General features: G+C 37.8%; 2 protein-coding genes across 2 annotated transcripts; both read left to right on the forward strand.

Moving 5' to 3' along the window:
* Nucleotides 1-8,363: 8,363 nt before the first annotated feature.
* On the forward strand, nucleotides 8,364-17,202 carry LOC113322861. The gene is made up of 5 exons (XM_026571035.1): nucleotides 8,364-8,946; nucleotides 9,309-10,216; nucleotides 10,352-10,649; nucleotides 12,438-13,604; nucleotides 13,793-17,202. Exons 1-5 carry the CDS (start codon nucleotides 8,757-8,759, stop codon nucleotides 16,816-16,818), a joined length of 5,589 nt encoding a protein of 1,862 aa, XP_026426820.1. The 5' UTR covers nucleotides 8,364-8,756; the 3' UTR covers nucleotides 16,819-17,202.
* Nucleotides 17,203-19,368: 2,166 nt separating this feature from the next.
* Nucleotides 19,369-21,924, forward strand: LOC113322862 (L-type lectin-domain containing receptor kinase VIII.1-like). The gene has a single exon (XM_026571036.1). The coding sequence runs from the start codon at nucleotides 19,445-19,447 to the stop codon at nucleotides 21,701-21,703; it is 2,259 nt and encodes a 752-aa protein (XP_026426821.1). The 5' UTR covers nucleotides 19,369-19,444; the 3' UTR covers nucleotides 21,704-21,924.
* Nucleotides 21,925-22,116: the final 192 nt, after the last annotated feature.

A 22,116-nucleotide genomic window follows, 5' to 3' on the forward strand; every position in this document is an offset into this window, starting at 1 on the left:
ACTGGTATTCCCTTTATAAATCATGTTTATTTAGTTCGGAAATAAAAAGGAACCAAAATCGAATGAGAATCAAATGTAGAATCAAAAGTTTTTTCAGACTGAACCAGCTGTGAACCAGCTGAACTGAACTTAGCAAAGACACTTGATGCCCTTGACTAACTGAAATTAGGTTGCATGGTTATTATTACTGACACTTAATTTTTCCAGTTCAACACTTCAGTTACAAAACTAATAAAAAATTAGTATAAAATTGCGAGAAAACAACAAATCTAAGGACTAACAACAATTTCTTCCTTTTTATTTTTCAAGTTTGACTTCCGGTTTTGTTTTGTTCCTTGTAAACAGTGGAGTGCGAATTTATTAAAATGGTAAGATGTGAGTTATTTTGTAAAGCACGGAACTGTATTTTGATAAGTCAGGCGGGCGAGGACCGGTGAAGTTGATTTCCGTCACTTTCTCTTAGACAGAATTGGTTAGTTTATCTGTCGTCGGCGTCTAGGTGCCTCGCGAATATTTCAGTAGCCCGTCCGGGATCAAAGTAATACCGGTAATTACAAACCCTTCCGTTTTAAAAAGTTGAAGCTTTTTTTTTCCTTCGGTAATTTTAAAAACATAAATTCTCTTTGAACCCATAATTTGGATCATAGGGAAACCGTTCATTCAAGTGGGTGGGTCCCAATACCAGCACCCTCTGTTATTTCCAGTCCATCCATTGTGAGTAGACGGTTTTTTCATGGTTCAATTCTTCGGTTCATTTAGAACTGTTGTTTTAAAAATAAGACAATCATTTCTTTTTAAAATGGAAATGGTGGTGATATTCACAATTAAAATTTTGCTACAAAAAAGTAAAAATAAAAAATAATTTAAATTCGAAAATGCCTGGAAACTTCATTGTCATGAAAGCAACCAAAACATTTCTTCGAGGGGAAAATAAACTTTAATGCTAGGTATTTTTGAATGAAAAAGGTTGTCTATGAATTTTCTGATGGTTGGTATTCATCATTTAATAAGATAATTTACAGGCTTTTCTCTACAAAGAAGCATTAACGCACAGTGAATAAAAGAAAATTAAGACATGCGATTAATATTGTCGAGAAAATAAATACATGACTATGGAAATGATTCACTAAAATAAGTTTTCAGTATAAATATAATCGCCAATAACTGTACATGCTCCATGCTCTTCGACGATGTAAGAAGGATAAAACTTGTAAGTCGTGTGTTAAAACAATAACATACATTAAAATATCAAATTTTCAGGAGGCTATAAAAAAATATCTCCCAAATAAATATTCTTGATAAATTAGTTTTTAGGTAGGTTTTAGTAATATGGAGTGGCCAAACCACCCCAATTGGGTGAAGAAATCTCGATGAGAAAACCTTCTCCTGATCAATAACTGGGAATGTAACAAAAGAAAAATAATTGAATATCGAGAGAAATATAGACTAAAGATAATACTTAGAAAGATAATTTTATATTTTTACAGTGTCCAAGTGCTTTTGCATACTTTAGAAGCCCAACAAAGTTCAAAATATATGGAACAATAGTTGTCAATAGCCGTATAAGGTATTTGGATACCAAATGCAAAAGTCGACCCAAAAAATCAGAAGTAAAAACATTTTGCTTCACAAAAAGTAAGTAACTTTTATGTTTTCAGAAATCATCCTGAAACTAAGTGCTTAAACTAACTGTTGACTATTCTGCTTACAAAAATAAAAAAATAACTTCTTAAGTGATATCCAAACAGGCTATTAGAATATGTCGAGAACTCAAATAAATAGTTTCCAACGACCTTAAGATATGTCGAGAACTTAGACATTATACATATTACTCCATTTGTATAAAAAAAAAAGAAGAAGAAGTTTGTTTTATGTGTAAACTACTATCTTTTTGGAATGGAGGCAGTATAAAATTAAATTTGTTGCCGATTTTTATTTTTGGTTGTAGATTAGCAAAAAAAGAATGCCAGAAAACTTCGTTGCCATGAAAGCTATCAAGATATCTCCTCGGTGAAGAAAAGTGAAATCTAATGGCAGGTATTTTTCGAATAAAAAAGTCCATATATAAGTTTTCTGATGGTTGGTATTCATGCATCATGTATGATATTTTCTTTTTTTTTTCCCTGATAAATTCCATTTTATTATAGGATTCCAAATATTTCGATGTAAAATGGTAATTTATGTGTTTCTTGTAATAAATATTTACACCTGGTGAATAAAATATCACAAGTGTGATTTGCATTTTTGAGAAAATAAATATATGGATACCAACAAGATTCAAGGAAGTAAAATTCCAATAATCATACAAACTATCGACAATATTCTTTAGCGATGAAAATAGAATAGAAGTCCATGTACGCTAATACAATAACATGGGCTAAAAGTCAAATTTCTGAAAAGGTTATAATTTTTTTTCCTAAATATTCTTAAAAAGTAATTTTTAGGTAGGGTTTGAAATTATGAGGTGTTTAAAAGCTGGAGCACCACAAACCACCCCTAATTTCATTACTGACACTTGTATTTTTTTTGTAAGGTTTTTACTAATATGTTTTTATTTGGTTAATTAATAATTTTACAGTGCATACATTTTCCTCTGAGATATTGGCTCAAGCTTTCTCATTTACTTAAGATCATGAAATAGAAATTACAACTAGTATATATGACCTTGAATTACATTCAAAAATTATATCAATTCTCTGGATTAGATATACTTGAGCTATTCCACACTGCAGCCCCAAAGGAATACTAAGGTGTATATTATCGCAATCGACAACTAGTTGGGAAATTGCGGATTCCAAATTTCAGACGCTTTCCATGTTGCCAAACTCAAATAAGTTCTTGATCAGAAATGAATGAGATAAATCGGAACTTTAGCAACACTAGAAACCTTTTTTAGTTCCTAAATGTGATAGGAACTCTTCAAGCGCTTTTTAAGTTGGCTAGTAAAGGCACAATGAATGCTTGCAAAAGGTTCCAAAAATTTTACTGAATCATTCTGGTAGTCAATGATGTAGGAGCCTACTTGGAAAGTACCTTCCTGGTCCGCTTTTGTAAGCTGTTGAAACATAATATATGATCTGACACAGGTGCAATTGTTGAGAAGTAAGGGCATCCGCTTTTATGAGTCATCGAAACATGATACATGATCTGACACAAGTGCAATTGTTGAGAAGTAAGGGCATGGAGATCGAAATGTCCAACGCAGACCTAAGCCCCTTAAAAGGTAAAGTAAATTAGTGCTCAATTATTTTTCCGAATTATATTTTTAATTTCAGAAAAGTGATTTCATCCGACCTACTTTTAAACAAAAATTGAAAAAGAATGAAAATATCGCTTTTTCTAAATTAGAGATAATAAATTCTGCTCCTCCTCATTGTAGTGGCATCACCACTGTTTGGAAAAAATACATGTAATGCTAAATGTAACACTTTTATGCAATGCCATTTGCAGGAAAGATGACGAATCATCTCGACGGATTCCATAGTCACAAGTAGGCCTGCACACGGTTCGGTTCGGTGCGGTTATAGCTAAAACCGTTCACCTAACTGTGTTCGGTGCAGTTATCACAATTAAAACTGCAGCCGAACTGTTTAGTATTCGGTTCGGTTTTTAACCGCACCGTTACTATTCGATTACGGTTCGGTTTTCACCTATACCCTGCACTTGTACACAAAAACATTCTGAATTTCTAATAAACTGATGCTACATTCCATACTAAAGTCTTGACAAGATAACCATAGTCTAGAGAATAAAAACAGAGTTGAAGTTCACAAACAAATTGACCAAAGTCTTAAGTCTAAACATTAACCAAAAAGTCTGATGAAACCAAAGTAAAAAACCAAGTAGTATAAAGAGTTGCCAGTAAAAGAAAAAGAGTCATCCATTTGATCTTCATTTATCAAGTAGCAGACCAGTAAAAGATTGCAGTCCATCCATCTCTCAAGCCAATCATCCCTTAATCTTCATCCTTTCCCAAAATGTCTGCAATAAGAATGCAAAGAAGAAATATTCAAATATATTCAATGAAGTTTAATGATAAAAGGTATAAAAACTAACAGATAAAAGAAGATAACATTCATTCAAATTTCAAGTCAAAAGAGAAGAGATTCTATTACCATCTTCAATGTTGGAATTTTCATCTGGTACATAGTCACACAGAAAATCAAGAGAGATAGGTTTCTGCACCCAGCTTTGCGTACAGAGAAGTGCTTCAACTGTCCTGGCAGATAGCGAGCTTCTCCATGGGGTAAGAATGCGCTTTCCGGTACTGAATGCAGATTCTGATGCAACAGAAGACACTGGTATTGCCAAAATATCCTTCGCCATAAGTGATAGCACCTTGTACTTGGTACTATTAGCCTGCCACCATGCCAGAATATCAAACTCCCTGGTAGACGCTTCACAGTCATCAAGCAAATACCTTTCAAGTTCTGACTTTGGATGAGTACTATGAACATTCATTCTTCACCTTTTCTTCCTTGATTCAAACATATCCTCAATGTTCTCTTCTTGCACAGAAACAACCATGTCATCAACACCAGCAACAGCTGTTGACCCAATACCTAAGACATCAGAAAAATCAATAGTAAGTAATGATAAAAAGCAGATAAGCAATATTAAGTAATGAAATAATGATAATCAATAGTAAGTAATGATTTCACCTTCCTCTGCATTGGCATTTGAATACATGCTGGTGTACTCATCATAAAGTCTTCCCATATCTTGTTTCACAGCCTTCAAAACAGTTGTAACCCTGAAATCATCTTGCTCATAGAAACATTCCAGATCAAATTTCAAACCAGATTCTTTCTCCCGAGGATCAAACAACTTAGAAAATTACATAACAAAGTTCATATCTTCATAATCCCCCCAATATGCGTTATACTTCCGAAACATTATTTCTGCCATCCTAAAAATATGAGGATCTCGGTTTCCTATAGCTCTAAGACGAACCAACTGTTCATGGATCAATGCCAACTGCCATAGAAACTCATGTGAAGTAACCTGAACTGAAGCCGAGAACTTAACAGTAACATCAAAGAAGATTTTTAAACACTTAACAAGACACCTAGCATATGACCAGTCTGCAGCATAGGGAGCATGATGACGGGGCTTGTTTTTTTTCTTAATATTATTCTTTCTAGATACATCTACCTCACATTCAGATTCACTAGATGAACTAAGATAATAATCTTCATTATCAATTACAACAATATCATCATCGGTATTAGGTAAAGCTTCACTTTCAGATTCTTTGAAAATATACTTAGAACGAAAGCTCTTGTCCTCCATTTCTAACCTCTTAAATACCTTTTCATATGGAATGGCAGCTTCAAGCATGAGATACGTAGCATTCCACCCGGTCTTCACATCAAGAAAAACCATCTTCTTACAATCAATCTTCTAGAGAGCAGCACATTCTTTGAATTTGGCCAACCTAGAGGGAGAACCGGTAACAAACTTGATAACTGATCTGATCCTTCCAACTGACTTGTGATACAACAACACAATATCTTTGACAACAAGCGCAAGAACATGCGCAACACACCTTACCTGATAAGAATGGAACAAGGAAATATCATCAAAAAATCAGTAACAAGCACAAAGAAGTATAGAATAAACATATCAATAGAGCTAAGAAAAGTAATCATACCTGCATGTATTGAGCTCTCACTACTGCTCCTGTCCAATTGATGACACTGGTTTGAAGATACTCAATTGCGACAGTATTTGCACTGACATTGTCCAAAGTCACACCAAAAAGATCTTCTAGACCCCAATCCAGCAAACATTTCTCAAGCATTTCCCAATCTCCTCCCCAGTATGACCCTTGATCAAGCAAAACAGGATGATCCTCTTTTGAAGTTTCCAATGGATATCAATAAAGTGCACTGTCACACACATATAATTGAAGTTGTTTGGAGAGGTCCATGTATCAGTTGTAAGAGAGACTCTTTGTTTACTTTCCTTGAAGTATTTCTTCAACTTCTCTTTCTCATCTTTGTACATAATTAAAAGATCTCTGTAAATGGTCATCCTGCTTGGCACCTTGAATCTAGGTTCAAGCTGTTCACTGTATCTTCTAAACCCTTCTCCTTCTACAATTCTAAATGGCAGTTCATCTATGACGACAAACTCAGTCAATCTTCTTCTACACATATCCTTGTCATAACTTACAACAACCAGCTGTGATGACTGTCCAGGCCTTGGTGGTGGAAACACCAAACTCTTTTGTCCCTTGAGCTTCTTGTTGGGATTCTCTGGACATGTGGCTAAATGTGTTTTCATGCTGGAAGTTCCATTTCCTCTACTATGTGCTTGCAATTTCTTGTGACAATGCTTACACTGTGCTTTTTCTTCGCTGATCCTTGTAAAGTCATTCCAAACTTTTGATCTAGTTTTCCCCTTCTTCTTAGGTACAACTTCAGGTGCAGGGTCCTGTGTAGGTGTAGCCTGCTGTGTAGCTTGTGTTTCTTGAGTAGCATCAACTTGAGGTGTTATAGATAGTGTCACATCAGTAGAACCAGCTGCAGTGGATGGAAAGGGAGATGCATTTTCCATCTTGCAGCTTGATAATGAAGCTGAACTTGATCCAATCATTGCCCTGCCAAAGGTAAACAAGTTAGTTCTTACTTCTTAATACAAGCACACATATTTCTTAAAACAAGCAAGTTAGTTCTGATTCTGAACTTGATAATGAAACTGCACTTCATGTGAGTGACACTTCCTGCCATCTAACTCAATTTTAATTAAAAGCAAACAAAACAGTTCTATGCTGGTCCTGTGTCACTGCTTAAGATTATAGATAGATGTCAACTAGAAGAATGAACCAAAAACGAACCTTGGATGTAATAGGAGAGAATAAAAGTGATAGTCATTTGCTACCTAACTAAATAAAACAGTTCATATGCTCTAAGGAATTTTCTATGTAAAACTTGAAAACAAAAATAAAGTTGTGGCACAGGGTAGGCTTTAAATAAACCTAAACAGTTATCCTAACTCCTAAGATACACTCCACTTAGAGTTAGAAACTCCCCTAGTAAGGGTTTAATGGAGTTATACCCAAATTCAAAAAGAAACACAAATCAGAAGCCTACCTAATAAACTCATCAGTTTGATTTGAAGTGTCAAGTATGAACAGACCTTATAGAGTATGTTTAAATACATCTTTATCTTTAAACACAAAAAATTACACAAGCAAAATCTTAAGGAAAAATTAATCCCTTTTTCACACAGTCACAGATCATAAATCACTTCATTAATCAACAAAATTTTTTCAAAACATTTTACATCAAAACCAGAACAAGTCAAAATGAAGATTGAACAAGAGAGATAGGTTACCTGTAATCAGACTCCTTCCTTAAGAAATCTTTCGGACTCCTTCCTTGAATTCCTCCCCTTAACTCAACCAAAACCTAAAATAAAAAATCCATGACTGTAATCAGAAAAATAAGATTTGACAAAAGAAATTGATTGATAAACACAAAACAACAAGCAAACGATTTCGATAAAAGAAACCCTAAGTCCTAACAGAAGAATAATTAAAAAAAAAACCCTAGAAATTGAAAAACAAACAAATCAATCGAAACCCGTGACCTATTTACTTACTAGATAGAGCCATAGAGGTGGCGGTGCTCTTGATGGAGGTGGTGGTGGTCTGCTGTCTACTGGTGGTGGAGGCGACTGAGATGATTCAGGTGAAGGCTGAAGAGAAAATGAAGAGGGAGAGGAAGAGAAAGAGAAACGAAGAAGAGAAAATGACGAAGAGATTAGGGTTTCCAGAATATATATGGTGGAGGCTTTAATCTAGACGACTAGTATTAATCAGGATAAAAACTAATCGACGGTCCCTACTAATCGGTTGTTCGGTGCGGTTATGGGTGGAACCGTTCACCGAACCGTAAATCTAACGGTTATTAAAATGAAAACCGTGACCGACCGTTGGATCATCGGTTCGATGCGGTTTCGGTGCGGTTTGCGGTTTCGGTGCGGTTTGTGCGCAGCCCTAAGTCACAAGCTCACGCTCCAAGTTCCAAAAGCCTCCTCTCCATGTCTAAAAGAGCTGGCTGGCATTGTAGCTTCATGCCCCAACCCCAAGCAATACGGTCCCCGAATTTACTTTCCAAAAATAAATAAAAAGCCATATCTTTGATGGCCAGCACGTAGGCCAGCAATCCAGAACTGGGTCATACTGTCCCGTGACCACAGTAACCACAGTCAACAAAAACAAGGGCATAAACGTAATCACAGCCCCGAAAGTGAACACCTTGTAATTTACGAAGAAAGCAAAGGACATAACCGTAAATCAAAAAGAAAGGGGGAAATTAAATTAAAGAAAAAGTAAGATAGAGTAGAGAGAGAGATATAGAAAAAAAAAAAAAGGCAGAGAACAGAAGAGAGGAGGGATAATTTATGCAGCGGCCACAAAGAAGACGAAGAAGATTGAATTTTCTGATTAATGCCGCCGTGATATCACCACCACCACCACCACCAGAAGCAGCCTGTGATTGAAGAATTTATTAGGTTTTCTTTTGGTTTTTGTTTCCTTAATTTATTCTCTCATATTTATCTTATTTAGGGCACAAAAAAGGTTTAACAGTAGTTTGGATCTGGGATTAGAAACCTTGAAGGTGTTATTTAAAGGTGTGGGCAGATATTTTAATTTAGGGTTCATAGTATATAACTTAATGTTATTGGGGCGTTGACGAAGAACAATTAATTGTGTTGCCCCATGTTATAGAGGTAATTTATATTTCATGCCGCCGGAACCCTCAACTTGGGATCGAAAAGATTTCTTCAAAGAGAAGAAGTATGATAGATTGGATTCTGTAAATTCAAGATGGAGAGGCGGAGGAGGTGACCCTCATCTAGGAGGAGTTGGAGGACATAGAGGTGGGGATTTTACTCGATGGGGAGGTGGTAACGAGGATTTTCGAAGACCATTAGGTATGTTTGTTTGATAATTTGTTTGATTAATTTTTCTGGTTTTTTTTCTCTCTTTTTTCTGAGAAATTAGGGTTTCAAATTTAACTGAAATTTGATGGGCGGCGGGGGCAGTTGAGGTTGTTGACTCTCATGGGTTTAGTTGGATCTGCCCCTGCTATTGAAAACTACTGAAACCAACTGTTAATTGAAAATCTGGTTTTTGACTTTTTTTTCTTCTTCTTACTGTTAGAGATCTGGGTTTGTGTAGGAATACATGTTTTTGGTTTGGTTTGGTTTGTGCTTTCTAGAGATTGTTATGAAATTTGGCTTTGTTTAATTTGTTGTTGATTTTTGACTTTTTTTTTTTTTTTTTCTGTGTGAAGTTCATGGTAAGCAAGGTGGATATCAAATTTTTCCTGAGGAATCTGGTTATGGATGTACACCATCAAGGTCTAGTGAGAGGATGGTGGAAGATGAGAGTAGTTTCAGATCTTTTAGTTCTCGTGGGGGAGAGTCCAAGTATGGAAGAAGCAGCCGAGAAGTAAGAGGATCTATCATCCATGGGAGTCCACGAGAGTGGAGAGGACATCCACGGGAATCTGGAGGCGATGTCTCGTTTAACCCTTTTGGACGGCACCATGATTTAACTACTCAAAGGTCAGTCAGTGATATTATAACATCTCATCATCATTCTGATGCTGAAAATACTCTCTTGGATCCACATCCCTTCAGAGATGAGCATGATAAGATGGGTGGTTTGGATGCCTTGGGAACAGGCCACAGATATGAGAGAGACCATTCTTTGGGAGGATCGATCCCGTGGAAACGTTCAAAATGGAATCGTTCTAGCAGCTTATCTTCCAGAGGTTCGGGTTTCAGCCATTCAAGTAGCTCAAGGAGCATCAGAACAGATTCAGATGAAGGTAAGACTGAGTTGCATCCTGGAAGAGTGACTCCACTTCGCTCTCCTTCAGTGGAGACATCTGGTGATTTACCAACTTCTTTGAACGATGAAACATGTCCAAGGAAGAAACCACGGCTGGGATGGGGGCAAGGGTTGGCCAAGTATGAGAAACAGAAAGTTGAAGTCCCTGAACGGAAGCCTGCTGAAAACCCTGTTCAACAACCTGTTGAAAAACTTGTGGAGAAGTCTGTTGAAAAACCTGCAGAGAAGTTAGTTCAAAAATTTGTGGAGAAGTTTGTTGAGAAACCTGTAGAAAAACTTGTGGAGAACTCTGTTGAAGAACCTGTTGAGAAAACTGAGGAGAAGCCTGTCGAGAAGGAATTCTATGTAAGCAAACGGCTTAATCAATTCTATTTGTTGACCAAAAAGAAATGTGTTTCCAGTCTTTGTTTTTTTTTTTTTCGCATATTAACTTATGTTTGTTGGATACTCATCTTTTATCTCCTCTTTCCTTCTCTGCAGGAAGTGCTGAGGTCTACTGGAACACAGTCTGAGCAAGAGCTTGTTCTTGAAGATGCTTCAAGTCTAAAAGACTTGCCCGAGGAGTTGCCTGATGAGAATCCTGTTGAGAAATCTGCTGAGAAGCCTGACGAGAATCCTGTTGAGAAATCTGCCGAGAAGCCTGATGAGAATGCAAATAGCAAAAGACCCACTCCAACCATAGTAATAACAAGCTCTGATACGAGCCCTAGACTCACAGGCTTGTCAGAATGTTCATCTCCTCCAACACCATCTTCATTTGCTTGCAGCTCTTCCCAAGGTATGTTTTACTGTCTCTGAGAAAGTATCAACACAGTTTACACTTGCATTTTAGACATAAGAGCTTATTTGTTCTTCCTATAACTTATTGACTGTGTTTGGTGACTGAGCCCTGAACAAGGTTTTGCAGATCTTTTTTTGGGTGATATTAGTTTCTATGTCCCATGAATATCCTTCTAAATTGGAAATATATACTTTATCATGCACTGATGTTGAACAACTTTGGTTTCATTATACATGAAAGTCGGGCCTTTCACTTGTCAGCTAGAGAATGTTGTTTATTTCCATTGTATATTGGTTGTCACCGATGATTATTTGTCGTCTTCCAGGAGTGAATCCTTGTGTATTATATGAAGCTATCATATGAAGGCGCTGTTTGTCTATGCCATTTTGAACCACTCTAGTAATCCACTGAACTGTTGAACCAACTGAGTATGCGTTATATTTTGCTTAGTGACTTCAGTGAATCTATCTAACTTATTATTCTCACACGCTATCCATTAAGGATTCTGTGGTGGCATCCTATTATCACATGTAGCTTCCTGTACCCTTGTTTTTTATGGCAAGCTGGGCCTGTGAGGTGTAAGCCTTAGTGTTCCTGGTCGTTTGGCTTGTCAAAGAGTGTTGTGGGCTTGTGGCATATTTGATATGAGCAACATGTAGGAGTTATCTTTCTGATTAATATAAAACAGACTAACAGTTTAACTTCCTCATTATACATCTTAAAGTAGGGTTCCACAGTCCGTGCTTAAGTCCCATCCAGTACGATTATACCTTCAATTTTTTCTGTAATTTTTTGTAAGACAGATTTTCAAAAGGCTCCAAGGAACTCTTTTTTTTTTCTATTCCGTGGTCCCATGTTTGTTGCATAGATAAACTCAGCCATATTAGCTATTAATAATTAATGACATTTTATTTGAAATATTTGAACCTGTTTCTTTAGTTTCAGTTTGTGGCTTCGCCTAGCTTTTAAGCAATGCATTTGCTGAGAACTACTCCAATATGTGTCCCCATGTCACTATTGTATGACGTGGTTTACTTTCTAATTTATTGGACACCTGGTATTTACATGTTGCGTTCCTTGTGTGTGACTGTTGAGCCATTGTGTCAAAGTATCCATTTTAGGTTGTTGACATGTGATTTAACATTGATATGACATTCTTCTAAAATGTCATCAATCTCTCTTTTCAGTTTTTGTCTTTAAGTTTCTTTTGCTCTTATCAAGAAAACACCTACAACGTTTAATTTATAACGGGCTTTGGGCGATGCAGATTTCATTATGTTTAGCTTGTACATATATTACAGGAAAGATGTATAGGATAGTTCATTTCTCCCCCTCCCTTGTTCATTTAGTGTTTGTATCATGAGTTTTGAAGTTTGGAATGCTTTCCTTGTCCTTTTTTTTTTCCTTCCCGGTTATGGGCCTGCTTGGTTGTCCCCCCTGTTGCCTTCTCTTCAACAATTTTATCTGCTAACAGTGTCTTTGATGCTGGTAAGCTATATATATATATATTATATCTTTAGCGACTTTTGTCATGTGTTTGTGCTATTTTAATTTGTCTGTTAGCAGAATTAGTTTGTTGTACCTGGTGGAAATCTGTATGTGATTTATGGTTGTAGGATATTTTCTCGTCCATAAGGTTATTGCGTCATATTGACTCTACTCTATCTTCTGGGTCAATAATTCGTAGTACTTCAAATATGTCCTGTATGATATAACAATTTTAGGTTTCTGATTGTCACCCTGACATAGCGTTTCTGATTAGCAATTGTGGGTATTTGTTAACAGGTCCCGAGGATAAGCATCTCCTCAACTGTGAAAGAAATGATAATCAGACAAGTAGTTCAAGAGGTTCACCTAGTTGTGGATTTCTGAATTTTGTCGAGGGGTTTTCAGTAAATCTACAGCATCTAGAGCTTACTCCGCCTTTAAACTTGAACTCTCTGCTTAGTGATCTGACGCAACCAGAAGACGTGAACTCCGGGGATTCCAACTATTTGAGGTCTACTGTCATGAATAAGTTGCTTTTGCTAAAGAGTGAATTTTTGAAAGCAGTAGAAAAGACAGAAGGAGAAATTGATAAGTTCGAAAATGAACTCAAGCAATTGAATTCTGAACCTGATACAGTCAGTGTTAGTCCAGCCACAACTGATGCGTTGCAGCTAAATTCTGGAGTAAAATCTTATGAAGTAGTTGGTGCAGATTCTAAAGTTCTCCTGAAGCCATTGCAAGTTGTATCCTCAGATGATTTGCACTCAGAAAAGACCTTATGTGATGATATTATGAGAGAAAGTCATGCTGAAGTAGAGGATGAGATTGACAGTCCAGGATCTGCTACATCAAAGTTTGTTGAACAATCTACAGGGAAAACAGATTTTACATCACTTGCAAAGAAAGAGAAGCAGGGCAACTTTGTTGCTCTTGTTGAAGAATTAAGTTGCAGGTCGCCTGAAAAAAATAATTTGCCTTCCGCTGAGAAGAAGTCCAAGGATGAACTTTGTATTGGTGATACTAAATCAGTAAATGAAATGAGTACCTTCTGTGATGCTTCCTCTGAGTTGGTTGGACATAACCACGATCATGAGAAACTAGTTGAAGCAATTTTGGCAGCTAATAAGGATTCTGCAAGAAATGCTTGTGAGGTATTTAATAATTTATTGCCTGCTGATGGACCTGAACTTGAGAAACGGGAAGTGAATCTTGATTCATGCCAGCAGAACAATGTGATCCTTAAAGAAAAGGTCAGGGCGAGAATGCGTTTACAGCGATTCAAAGAGAGAGCCCTTACTCTCAAATACAGGGCACTTCAACACATGTGGAAAGAAGACATGCATTTGCTTTCAGTGAGGAAGTGTAAATTGAAGTCACAGAAACGAGTGGATTCCAGTTTGAAATTTTTACACAATGGGCAACAGAAGCATCGGTCATCCATCCGGTCTCGTTTCACTTCTCCTGGTATGAGCTTTGTTCATGCCTGCTATTGTATAAAGCTTTTTTTTACTGCCCTGTGATTTTCCATAATTTTATGTGATTATGCTACTCTCTCTCTTCTTCTTCTTCTTCTTTTTTTTTTTAAGCTTTTGCATCTTTATTTTTAAATTGTTGGATTGCCTTGTTTGTAAGACGTTTCTACTCTGCATCAGGTAATTCGACTTTAGTTCCGTCTGCAAATATCGTTGATTTTACCAGCAAACTTTTGTCAGATTCTCGAGTGAAGGTTCATCGATCTAGTCTGAAGATGCCAGCGTTAATTTTGGATGAGAAACAAAGGAAATCCTCAATGTTTGTTTCAAATAATGGCTTAGTTGAGGATCCTCTTTCCGTTGAGAAAGAAAGGGTTATGGTCAACCCATGGACCCCCGAAGAGAAGGAAGTATTTTTGGAGAAGCTTGCTGCTTTTGGGAAGGACTTCAATAGAATTGCTTCCTGTCTTACTCACAAGACCACGGCCGATTGCGTTGAGTTCTACTACAAGAACCATAAGTCAGAAAGTTTTGAAAAAATAAAGAAAAAGATGGATTCTAGAAAGCAAGTGGGAGATCTTCCAAATACGTACCTTATGACATCAGGTCAGAAGTGGAATCGTGAAGCAAATGCAGTGTCTCTTGATGTGTTGGGAGCAGCTTCAATGGTGGCATCTCATGCTGATGACAGTGAGAAGACTCAACAGTCCAGTGCTGGTAGGCCATTCTTGTTACGACATTGTGAGTATAAAGCGTCATCATCCTCTGATTTTGCCGCGGTTAGCAAGTCGAGCACTTCAGACATGTTGGGGAATGAGAGGGAAGTTGTAGCTGCAGATGTTTTGGCTGGCATCTGTGGTGCTTTGTCTTCTGAAGCAGTGAGTTCTTGTATCACAAGTTCCATAGACCACGTAGAGGGTTGTCTGGACTGGAAGTTCCGAAGGAGGAATTTGGTAGCTGATGATTGCTCTCTTACTCCTGAGGTTATGCAGAAAATTTATTGTCAAGAAGCCTGTTCAGATGAAAGCTGTGGGGAATTTGATTCTGTGGATTGGACAGATGAAGAGAAGTTGGTTTTTATTAGGGCCTTCAGGTCTTACAGTAAGAATTTTTCGAAGATCTCCAGGTGTGTTAGAACTAAATCAAGGGATCAGTGCAGAATATTCTTCAGTAAGGCTCGGAAGTCTCTTGGGCTGGATTTAATTCAGCCTGGGTCGGACAATGCAGGGACACTACTTAGTGATGATAATGGAGGAAGAAGTGACACAGAAGATGCTTGTGGTATGGAAATTGAGTCTGCAATATGCAGCCTTCAATACTGTACAAAGATGGATGTGGACTTACCGCTGTCTGTGGCAAACACTGATGATAAAGCATTAGAGCGTGATAAGACCACTCATACTCTTGCTGAACATCACAAATTATGTGACACGGAGCAATCAGATTATGGGGATAGTGATCCTAGGAGGGAAGTTCCAGATGATTTTCAGGCTATGGTCACGCCAGAAGGAAAAGTTATGGCAACCGAGAAGATTGTGCAGTGCAATGGAGTGGTGAAAGAAGCTACATTAAGTTGTGAGTTTCCTGTTCAAGCCCACGAAGGTGCTAGTTTTACTGCTGAAACTGTAAAAGAACATGGAGTTAGTCAGCCTGTTTCTCTACATGATGATACTGCACCAGCAGAACAACTCAAGGTCATCCCTGTGGCATCTGCTGAGATAACTGCAGAATCATCCATAAAGTTGCATAATGGTGGCGGAGATGGTCAATATGTGAAGGATGCTGGTGTAGATATTAAAAGCAATAGAAGTAGTGCGTATAGCAGTGTACCAGAATCTAAGATAAACGGAGTTGTCACCCCAGGCATTTGTCTGACTCCCAACTACCATAGCGAGAATTCTCGAGACCTGATTTCTTCTGGGCAGGCCCCTCCGGTCATGTTTTGGCAGCAGAAGGAGAATTTTCCATCCGTCTCAGCAAATTTGTGTCCGAGGGATTCCGTCTCTGCTCATTCTGAGGGCCATCTTGGGAAGTCCACGCCATCATCCACACTTAATTTTGAGAAAAGGAAGCGTCAGAGATCTGAAAATGATGATGCTTATCAGCCACAGTTATTAGGAAATGGCACACTGAACCAGGTTGAGTCCTCCCAGATTCTCAGAGGATACCCACTCAAGGTACTGAATAAGAAAGAGATCAATGGGGCTGCGGAGTCTAACCAGATTTTACATGGTCTTTATCATGATACAGGCGATGCTTTAAAAGCCCCAAGGTTGTTGTCTGAGATGCCACTTCTTGTTAGAGGTGGTCATGAGCAAAGATCAAGATCTCGTTCTCGTAGTAGTTCTGATACAGAAGAGCATTCTCGTAGGAATGGTGATGTGAAACTCTTTGGCCAGATTCTTAGCCATCCGTCGCCTGTTCCATTGTCATCTCCACTGACTACAAATCAGTTGACTGACAGTAAGATTGAAACCCCTAAATTGAGCAGTAGCAAGTCATCATCCAACTTGAAGCTCATCAATGGTCATGCGAATGAAGGAGTTCCTTCGCCGTTGAAGCATGATGCAACAGGCAATCATTATGGAGCTAGTGAATACCCTATGCGGAGTTACGGTTTCTGGGATGGTAACAAAATACAGATGGGACTTCCGTCTATACCACCTGATTCTGCCATTTTGTTTTCAAAATATCCGACAGTAGCATTTAGTGATTTCTCTACCACATCTTCATGTGTTGATAAGCAGCAGCAGACAATGTTGAAGAGTAAGGACCGGAATTTGGGAAGTGTATCAGTTTATCCGACGAAGGATGTTGTTAGTAGTGCTAGTAGTCATCATCATAACAATAGTAGCAGTAGTAATAATAATAGTAGTAGGGGTTTGGCAGATTATCGTAAGGTGTACAGAAGCCATGATGGTTCCAAGGATGTGATGAAGCAAAGGAATGATATGTTCCCCCAGTTACAGAAAGCAAATGGGTGTGAAAACTTGCAGCAGCAGCAAATTCAAGGGAGAGGTGTGGTGGGAATGTTGAACGTGATGGGTGGTGGTGGGATCCTTGTGGGAGGGGTTTCAGATCCCGTTGCGGCCATAAAAATGCATTACGCAGCCTCCACTGCAGAACGATATGGTGGGCAGGTTGGGAGTGTGATGATGATGAGAGAAGAGGATCCGTGTTGGAGAGGAGGGGACATAGGCAGGTAGCAGGGGGAGAAACGCTGAAACTTTTCAGTAGTAGGGTTTTTGGATCTGGTGGGGTTGGATGGCCGTGGTGAGGCATCATGTTGCTCGACAACGTGTATATACTCGCACGACTCTTGTATATTAGTGTTTTTTTTGTAACCTTCAAAAAATAGGAAGAGATGTTTCTTTCATATTCTGTTTCTTTTTTTTTTGGGAGTCCATTCTTTTGTCTGAAAGTGCTTGTACTAGTCAGTATATGCAATATTTGTTGTATCTTGTAGATTATGAAAGGTGATATGATGGAAAAAAACTACAGAATAGGAAGAAGTTTGGGAGAGGAGAAAGAAAGAAGTGTTGCTTAAAAAGGAGTTATTTATTTAATAATTTTAGCATTTTCACTCTCTATCATCTGGTATTAATCTTCTATCTGTGCTTTGTTTTATCATTTTCACTGTTTTGCATTGAGCCAGTCAGTCAGTCAGTCAGCATGTGCATCCACACAGCCAGATCGTTCTCACGTTACCGTAGAATGTGGATGGATTGATGGGCGCATGACTGTGAAGAACAGATGACGAGTCCCCACCAGTTATGGTACCACCACCACCAACTTGTGAGCTTGGATAGTGTTGAATCTGACCTCTCTCTCTACACATTCCATTCTAAACAGTGGATATCTCCCAGGATATTTTCGGAAACAAAATACTAGTGAATAACAGCAATTACAGGTAACCGTTGCAAAAGGTGATGTAGTGCTACACACAGGAAAGAGATGTAATGTTAGTTGGTGGAACTGCAAACGAGAAAAGTATAGCCTTAATAACTATAGCTGATAATACTGAAGAGAAGTTGAGAGAGATGGTCAAGTAAGTGGACTCGGATTCAGTGGGATGTTGATGCGATGGAGAAATAAATAAAAACTTACAAGAGTTGGTGGCTGCTGCTGTCTGACTTGTTTTAAATAGTGTAGTTATTTACTGTTCTTGAATCCAGAATGAAAAAGGAGGTTTAACTGTCGGTCTGGTTTGTAAGACTGTAACAATTTTTTTTATGTTCTAAAACTTATCTGCCTCTCTGATCTCTCAATTGAATATTATCAGCCGAGGCGTCATCATCGCCTACAGAGATGTGTCATTTACGAGATCAGCAGCACTACAAGTAGAATGTATGCTAGTTACATTACATGACTCGGTCTGAAACTAAATTCCCATCTGAAACGAACTTTGTATTCAATTTGTATTTTGGGTAATAGAAAATGTCAATTTGAGACCTGATTTGAATGATTGTTTTATGTTGCGGGTCGGCAAGTTTTTTACAGTGATCCGATCCTCCTGACAAAGAAATTTACTGTTAAGTTTGGAGAAAAGATAAGAAGCAAAAGGAGGAGGATTATGAAAGTCCTCACGACCACGTGATCCTAGAGAAAGGAAGAGGATGAAGAGACACTTAAAGTGACACACACACATACACAGAAAAAAGCCACCAACACAGCCGACCTAAATGAAAGAAACTTAAACAACCAACTTATCCACGAATGACTCGTGAATGAATGAACTGAAGCACATTGAGGGGCCTAGCCTAGTAGTCCATAGGGCCGGAGGACAATTGTACGCGTAAAGCACACTCTGAGTGTACTACACGCACCCACCACCACTACTACCAACTCACAACATTACACTACTACTACTACTACTCATCAGCATCATACTCGTACACTTGTGATTGTGTGTTCTTCTCGCAGCCATCTATGTACTCATTTGGCGCAATTTATATCCTTGATGAGCTGTTTTTACACTCCAATTTATATAGGTTTAGCCAATAATATATGACATCAATTCCGAGTGAATTGAAAATTCATTAACGGCAAAGTTTTTATTAAAAAACTGCTTTTGTTTTTTTGGAACGGCCAGAACAGTTATGCTTAAGTATCCGAAAACGATAATAAGATTCGTGGAATAGTTATTTCCGAGTCTCCGAGTTCTGAAAACTATTCCCGTCTTTGGAACAGCCAAAGCACGTCCGATTAAGTTGCCAAACACCGTAATAAATTCCTCGAGATTTTATTTCTAACTTCTGAAAAACTATTTTTATTTTTTGGAGAAGCCAAGGCACTTATGCTAAAACCGCCAAACACACTAATAAGGTTCCTCAAATTTTTGTGCTGACTGTTATTTCCGATTTCTGAAAAACTATTTCCATCTCCGAAACAGCAGAAACACTTCTACTTTGAGTCGCCGAACATACTAACGAGGCTCCTCACTCAATTATTAGTGAAAAACAAAAACAAACCAAGTCATTACTTACGCATTACATTAGCAGCACTTTCTCATCTCCCATTGTTGCTGACTAAACTCACGTGTATCAAACTTCGCATTTTCTCATTCTTAATTCATTCTCACTCTCTCTATCTCTTCTGACTCCAAAACAAAGAGTCTATTCTTTCTCTCTCCAAAGATTTAACCGTTCGAATAGACACGTGTCATCAACCCACCACCTGTCTTCATCACTCTGCTGCTTCGGATCCTTTTTCCATCCTCCTCCTCTTCCTTTTCATCTCCATCATCATCATTTATCTCTCTCTCTCTCTCTCTCTGCAATTCCTTGAGCTCATCATCTCTCTGCAACTAATGGGTTCTCAAAGAATTTGACAATGTTGAAACCCATTATCCTCATCCCTCAATTACTAGTAGTACTAGCTTTAGTTCTAGTCCATGCTACTAGTAAGAGTGATTCTTCAAGTACAGTATTTGATTTCGGTACATTATCATTAACAAGTTTGAAGTTATTAGGAGATGCACATCTTAACAATGGAACAATTAGTCTATCACTTGATCTCCCTGTTCCTAATTCTGGTTCTGGGAGACTTCTTTACAGTAAACCAGTTAGATTCAAACAGGAACCAGGAAAAACACCTAATTTCTTAACTTTCTCATCATTCTTCACATTCTCTGTTAAGAATCTAAACCCATCATCAATTGGTGGTGGATTAGCTTTTGTGATATCTTCAGATGATCAAACAATTGGTGATGCTGGTGGGTTTCTTGGGTTGTTGAATAATCAAGATAAAGAGAAAATTTCTGGGATTTCTTCTTTTACTACTGCTTCTTCTTTTTTTGTTGCAGTTGAGTTTGATACATTAATGGATGTTGAGTTTAATGATATTAATGGGAATCATGTGGGTTTGGATCTAAATGATTTGGTTTCTACTCCAGTTGGTGATTTGGGTTCTATTGATATTGATATTAAAAGTGGGGATTTGATTAATGCTTGGATTGAATATGATGGTGAAACTAAAGTTTTTAATGTCTCTGTTTCTTATTCTACTCTTCATCCAGTTGATCCATTGTTATCATTCCATCTTGATTTGGACCAGTATGTCAATGATTTCATGTTTGTGGGTTTTTCTGCTTCAACTCAAGGAAGTACAGAGATTCATACAATTGATTGGTGGAGTTTCTCTTCTTCATTCCACGGAAAATCTGATTCTAATTCTAGTCCTGCTCCTCTCTCTGGTCCTGGTGCTGGTGTTGGTGCAATTTCATCAGCAGCACCACCACCACCACCACCACCAAGGACTAGTTTTTATGTACCGATTGAGAATTCTTCTAATCCATCATCAACACCACCTTCATTGCCTCCTTCAGATACTGAAAACCATGAATCTTCATCAAATTGTCATAACCAGCTATGTAAAAAAGGTCCTGGTGCAGTTGCAGGTGTAGTAACAGCAAGTGCATTTGTTTTTGTGATATTTGCAGGTGTTTTGATATGGGTTTTCTCTAAAAAGTTCAAATCAGTGAAGAAATCTGAGTATTTGACATCAGAAATCATTAGAACTCCTAGAGAATTCAGCTACAAAGACCTGAAATTGGCAACCAGGACATTTAGTCCTGTGAGAGTTATTGGTCATGGTGCATTTGGTACAGTTTATAAAGGCATACTTCCAGAGACAGGACAATTGGTTGCTGTTAAAAAGTGCAGTCATAATGGTGGTCAAGGGAAAGAAGAATTTCTATCAGAGTTGTCAATAATCGGAACATTAAGGCATAGAAATCTTCTAAGCCTTCAAGGATGGTGTCATGAGAAAGGTGAAATCTTACTTGTTTATGATTTTATGGCTAATGGGAGTTTAGATAAAGCATTGTTTGAGTCAAGATTTGTGTTGCAATGGATTCAAAGAAGGAAAATTCTTATTGGTGTTGCATCTGCATTGGCTTATTTACACCAAGAATGCGAGAACCAGGTTATTCATAGAGATGTTAAGACTAGTAACATTATGCTTGATGAAGGGTTTAATGGAAAACTAGGTGATTTCGGTTTAGCGCGACAAGTTGAACATGATAAATCTCCTGTTGCAACTGTAACTGCAGGCACAATGGGGTATTTGGCTCCTGAATATCTCTTAACTGGTAAAGCTACCGAGAAGACGGATGTTTTTAGTTTTGGTGCTGTAATTCTTGAGGTTGCAACAGGGAGAAGACCCATTCAGAAAGAAGCTAACAACAATGTAGGTGGTGGTGGTAAAAATGGCGGCGGTAGTAGTAATTTGGTGGATTGGGTATGGAGTTTACATAGAGAAGAAAGGCTGGTCAGTGCAGGTGATCTTAGGCTTGGTACTGAGTTTGATATAGAAGAAATGAGGAAAATTCTTTTGGTGGGTCTAGTTTGTTCACATCCTGACCAACATTCTAGACCTACAATGAGATCAGTTGTGCAAATGCTTGTTGGTGAAACTGCAGTACCCATTGTTCCAAAATCAAAACCTTCAATGGGTTTTAGTACTGATCATCTTTTGATGACATTACAAGATAGTGTTTCTGACTTTAACGATGATGAGAATGAGATGATGTTGAATAGGATTTCTACTTCTTCTGATGAAAACAGTTTTGATGGCATTTTGCAGGTTTGAAATGAAGTGGTTGTGGTTTTTTTTTTACTGGACATCCTTCTCAAGTTAATTACTGCAGTCAGTGTAGTGTTTAGGTTATTATTTATTCATTTATTTGTGACTGTAAAAACACAATAACATGAAGGGAAAAGAAAGAAGAAGAAGCTAATGTATGTAATTTATAAAAATGTATCATCTTTTCTATAGCAACAAAGTTGTGGACTTTTTTCATGTTATGTCAATGAATGGTAAAAAGCAAGGAACAATTTGAACCCACAAACCTAATCATATCTCCAAGGATATCCTACCAAATTCTAAATTCTTTCTGCAATGCATCCATGTATATAGTTCCTCTAGGATGGTTGTTAGGCACCAACATCAATGGGGATTTGCAAGTCAAGTGTAATTGATAGCAAAAATTATAGCAAGAAAGG

Source organism: Papaver somniferum, chromosome 11 (assembly GCF_003573695.1).
Source record: "Papaver somniferum cultivar HN1 chromosome 11, ASM357369v1, whole genome shotgun sequence".
In the NCBI taxonomy this organism is placed as follows: Eukaryota; Viridiplantae; Streptophyta; class Magnoliopsida; order Ranunculales; family Papaveraceae; genus Papaver; species Papaver somniferum.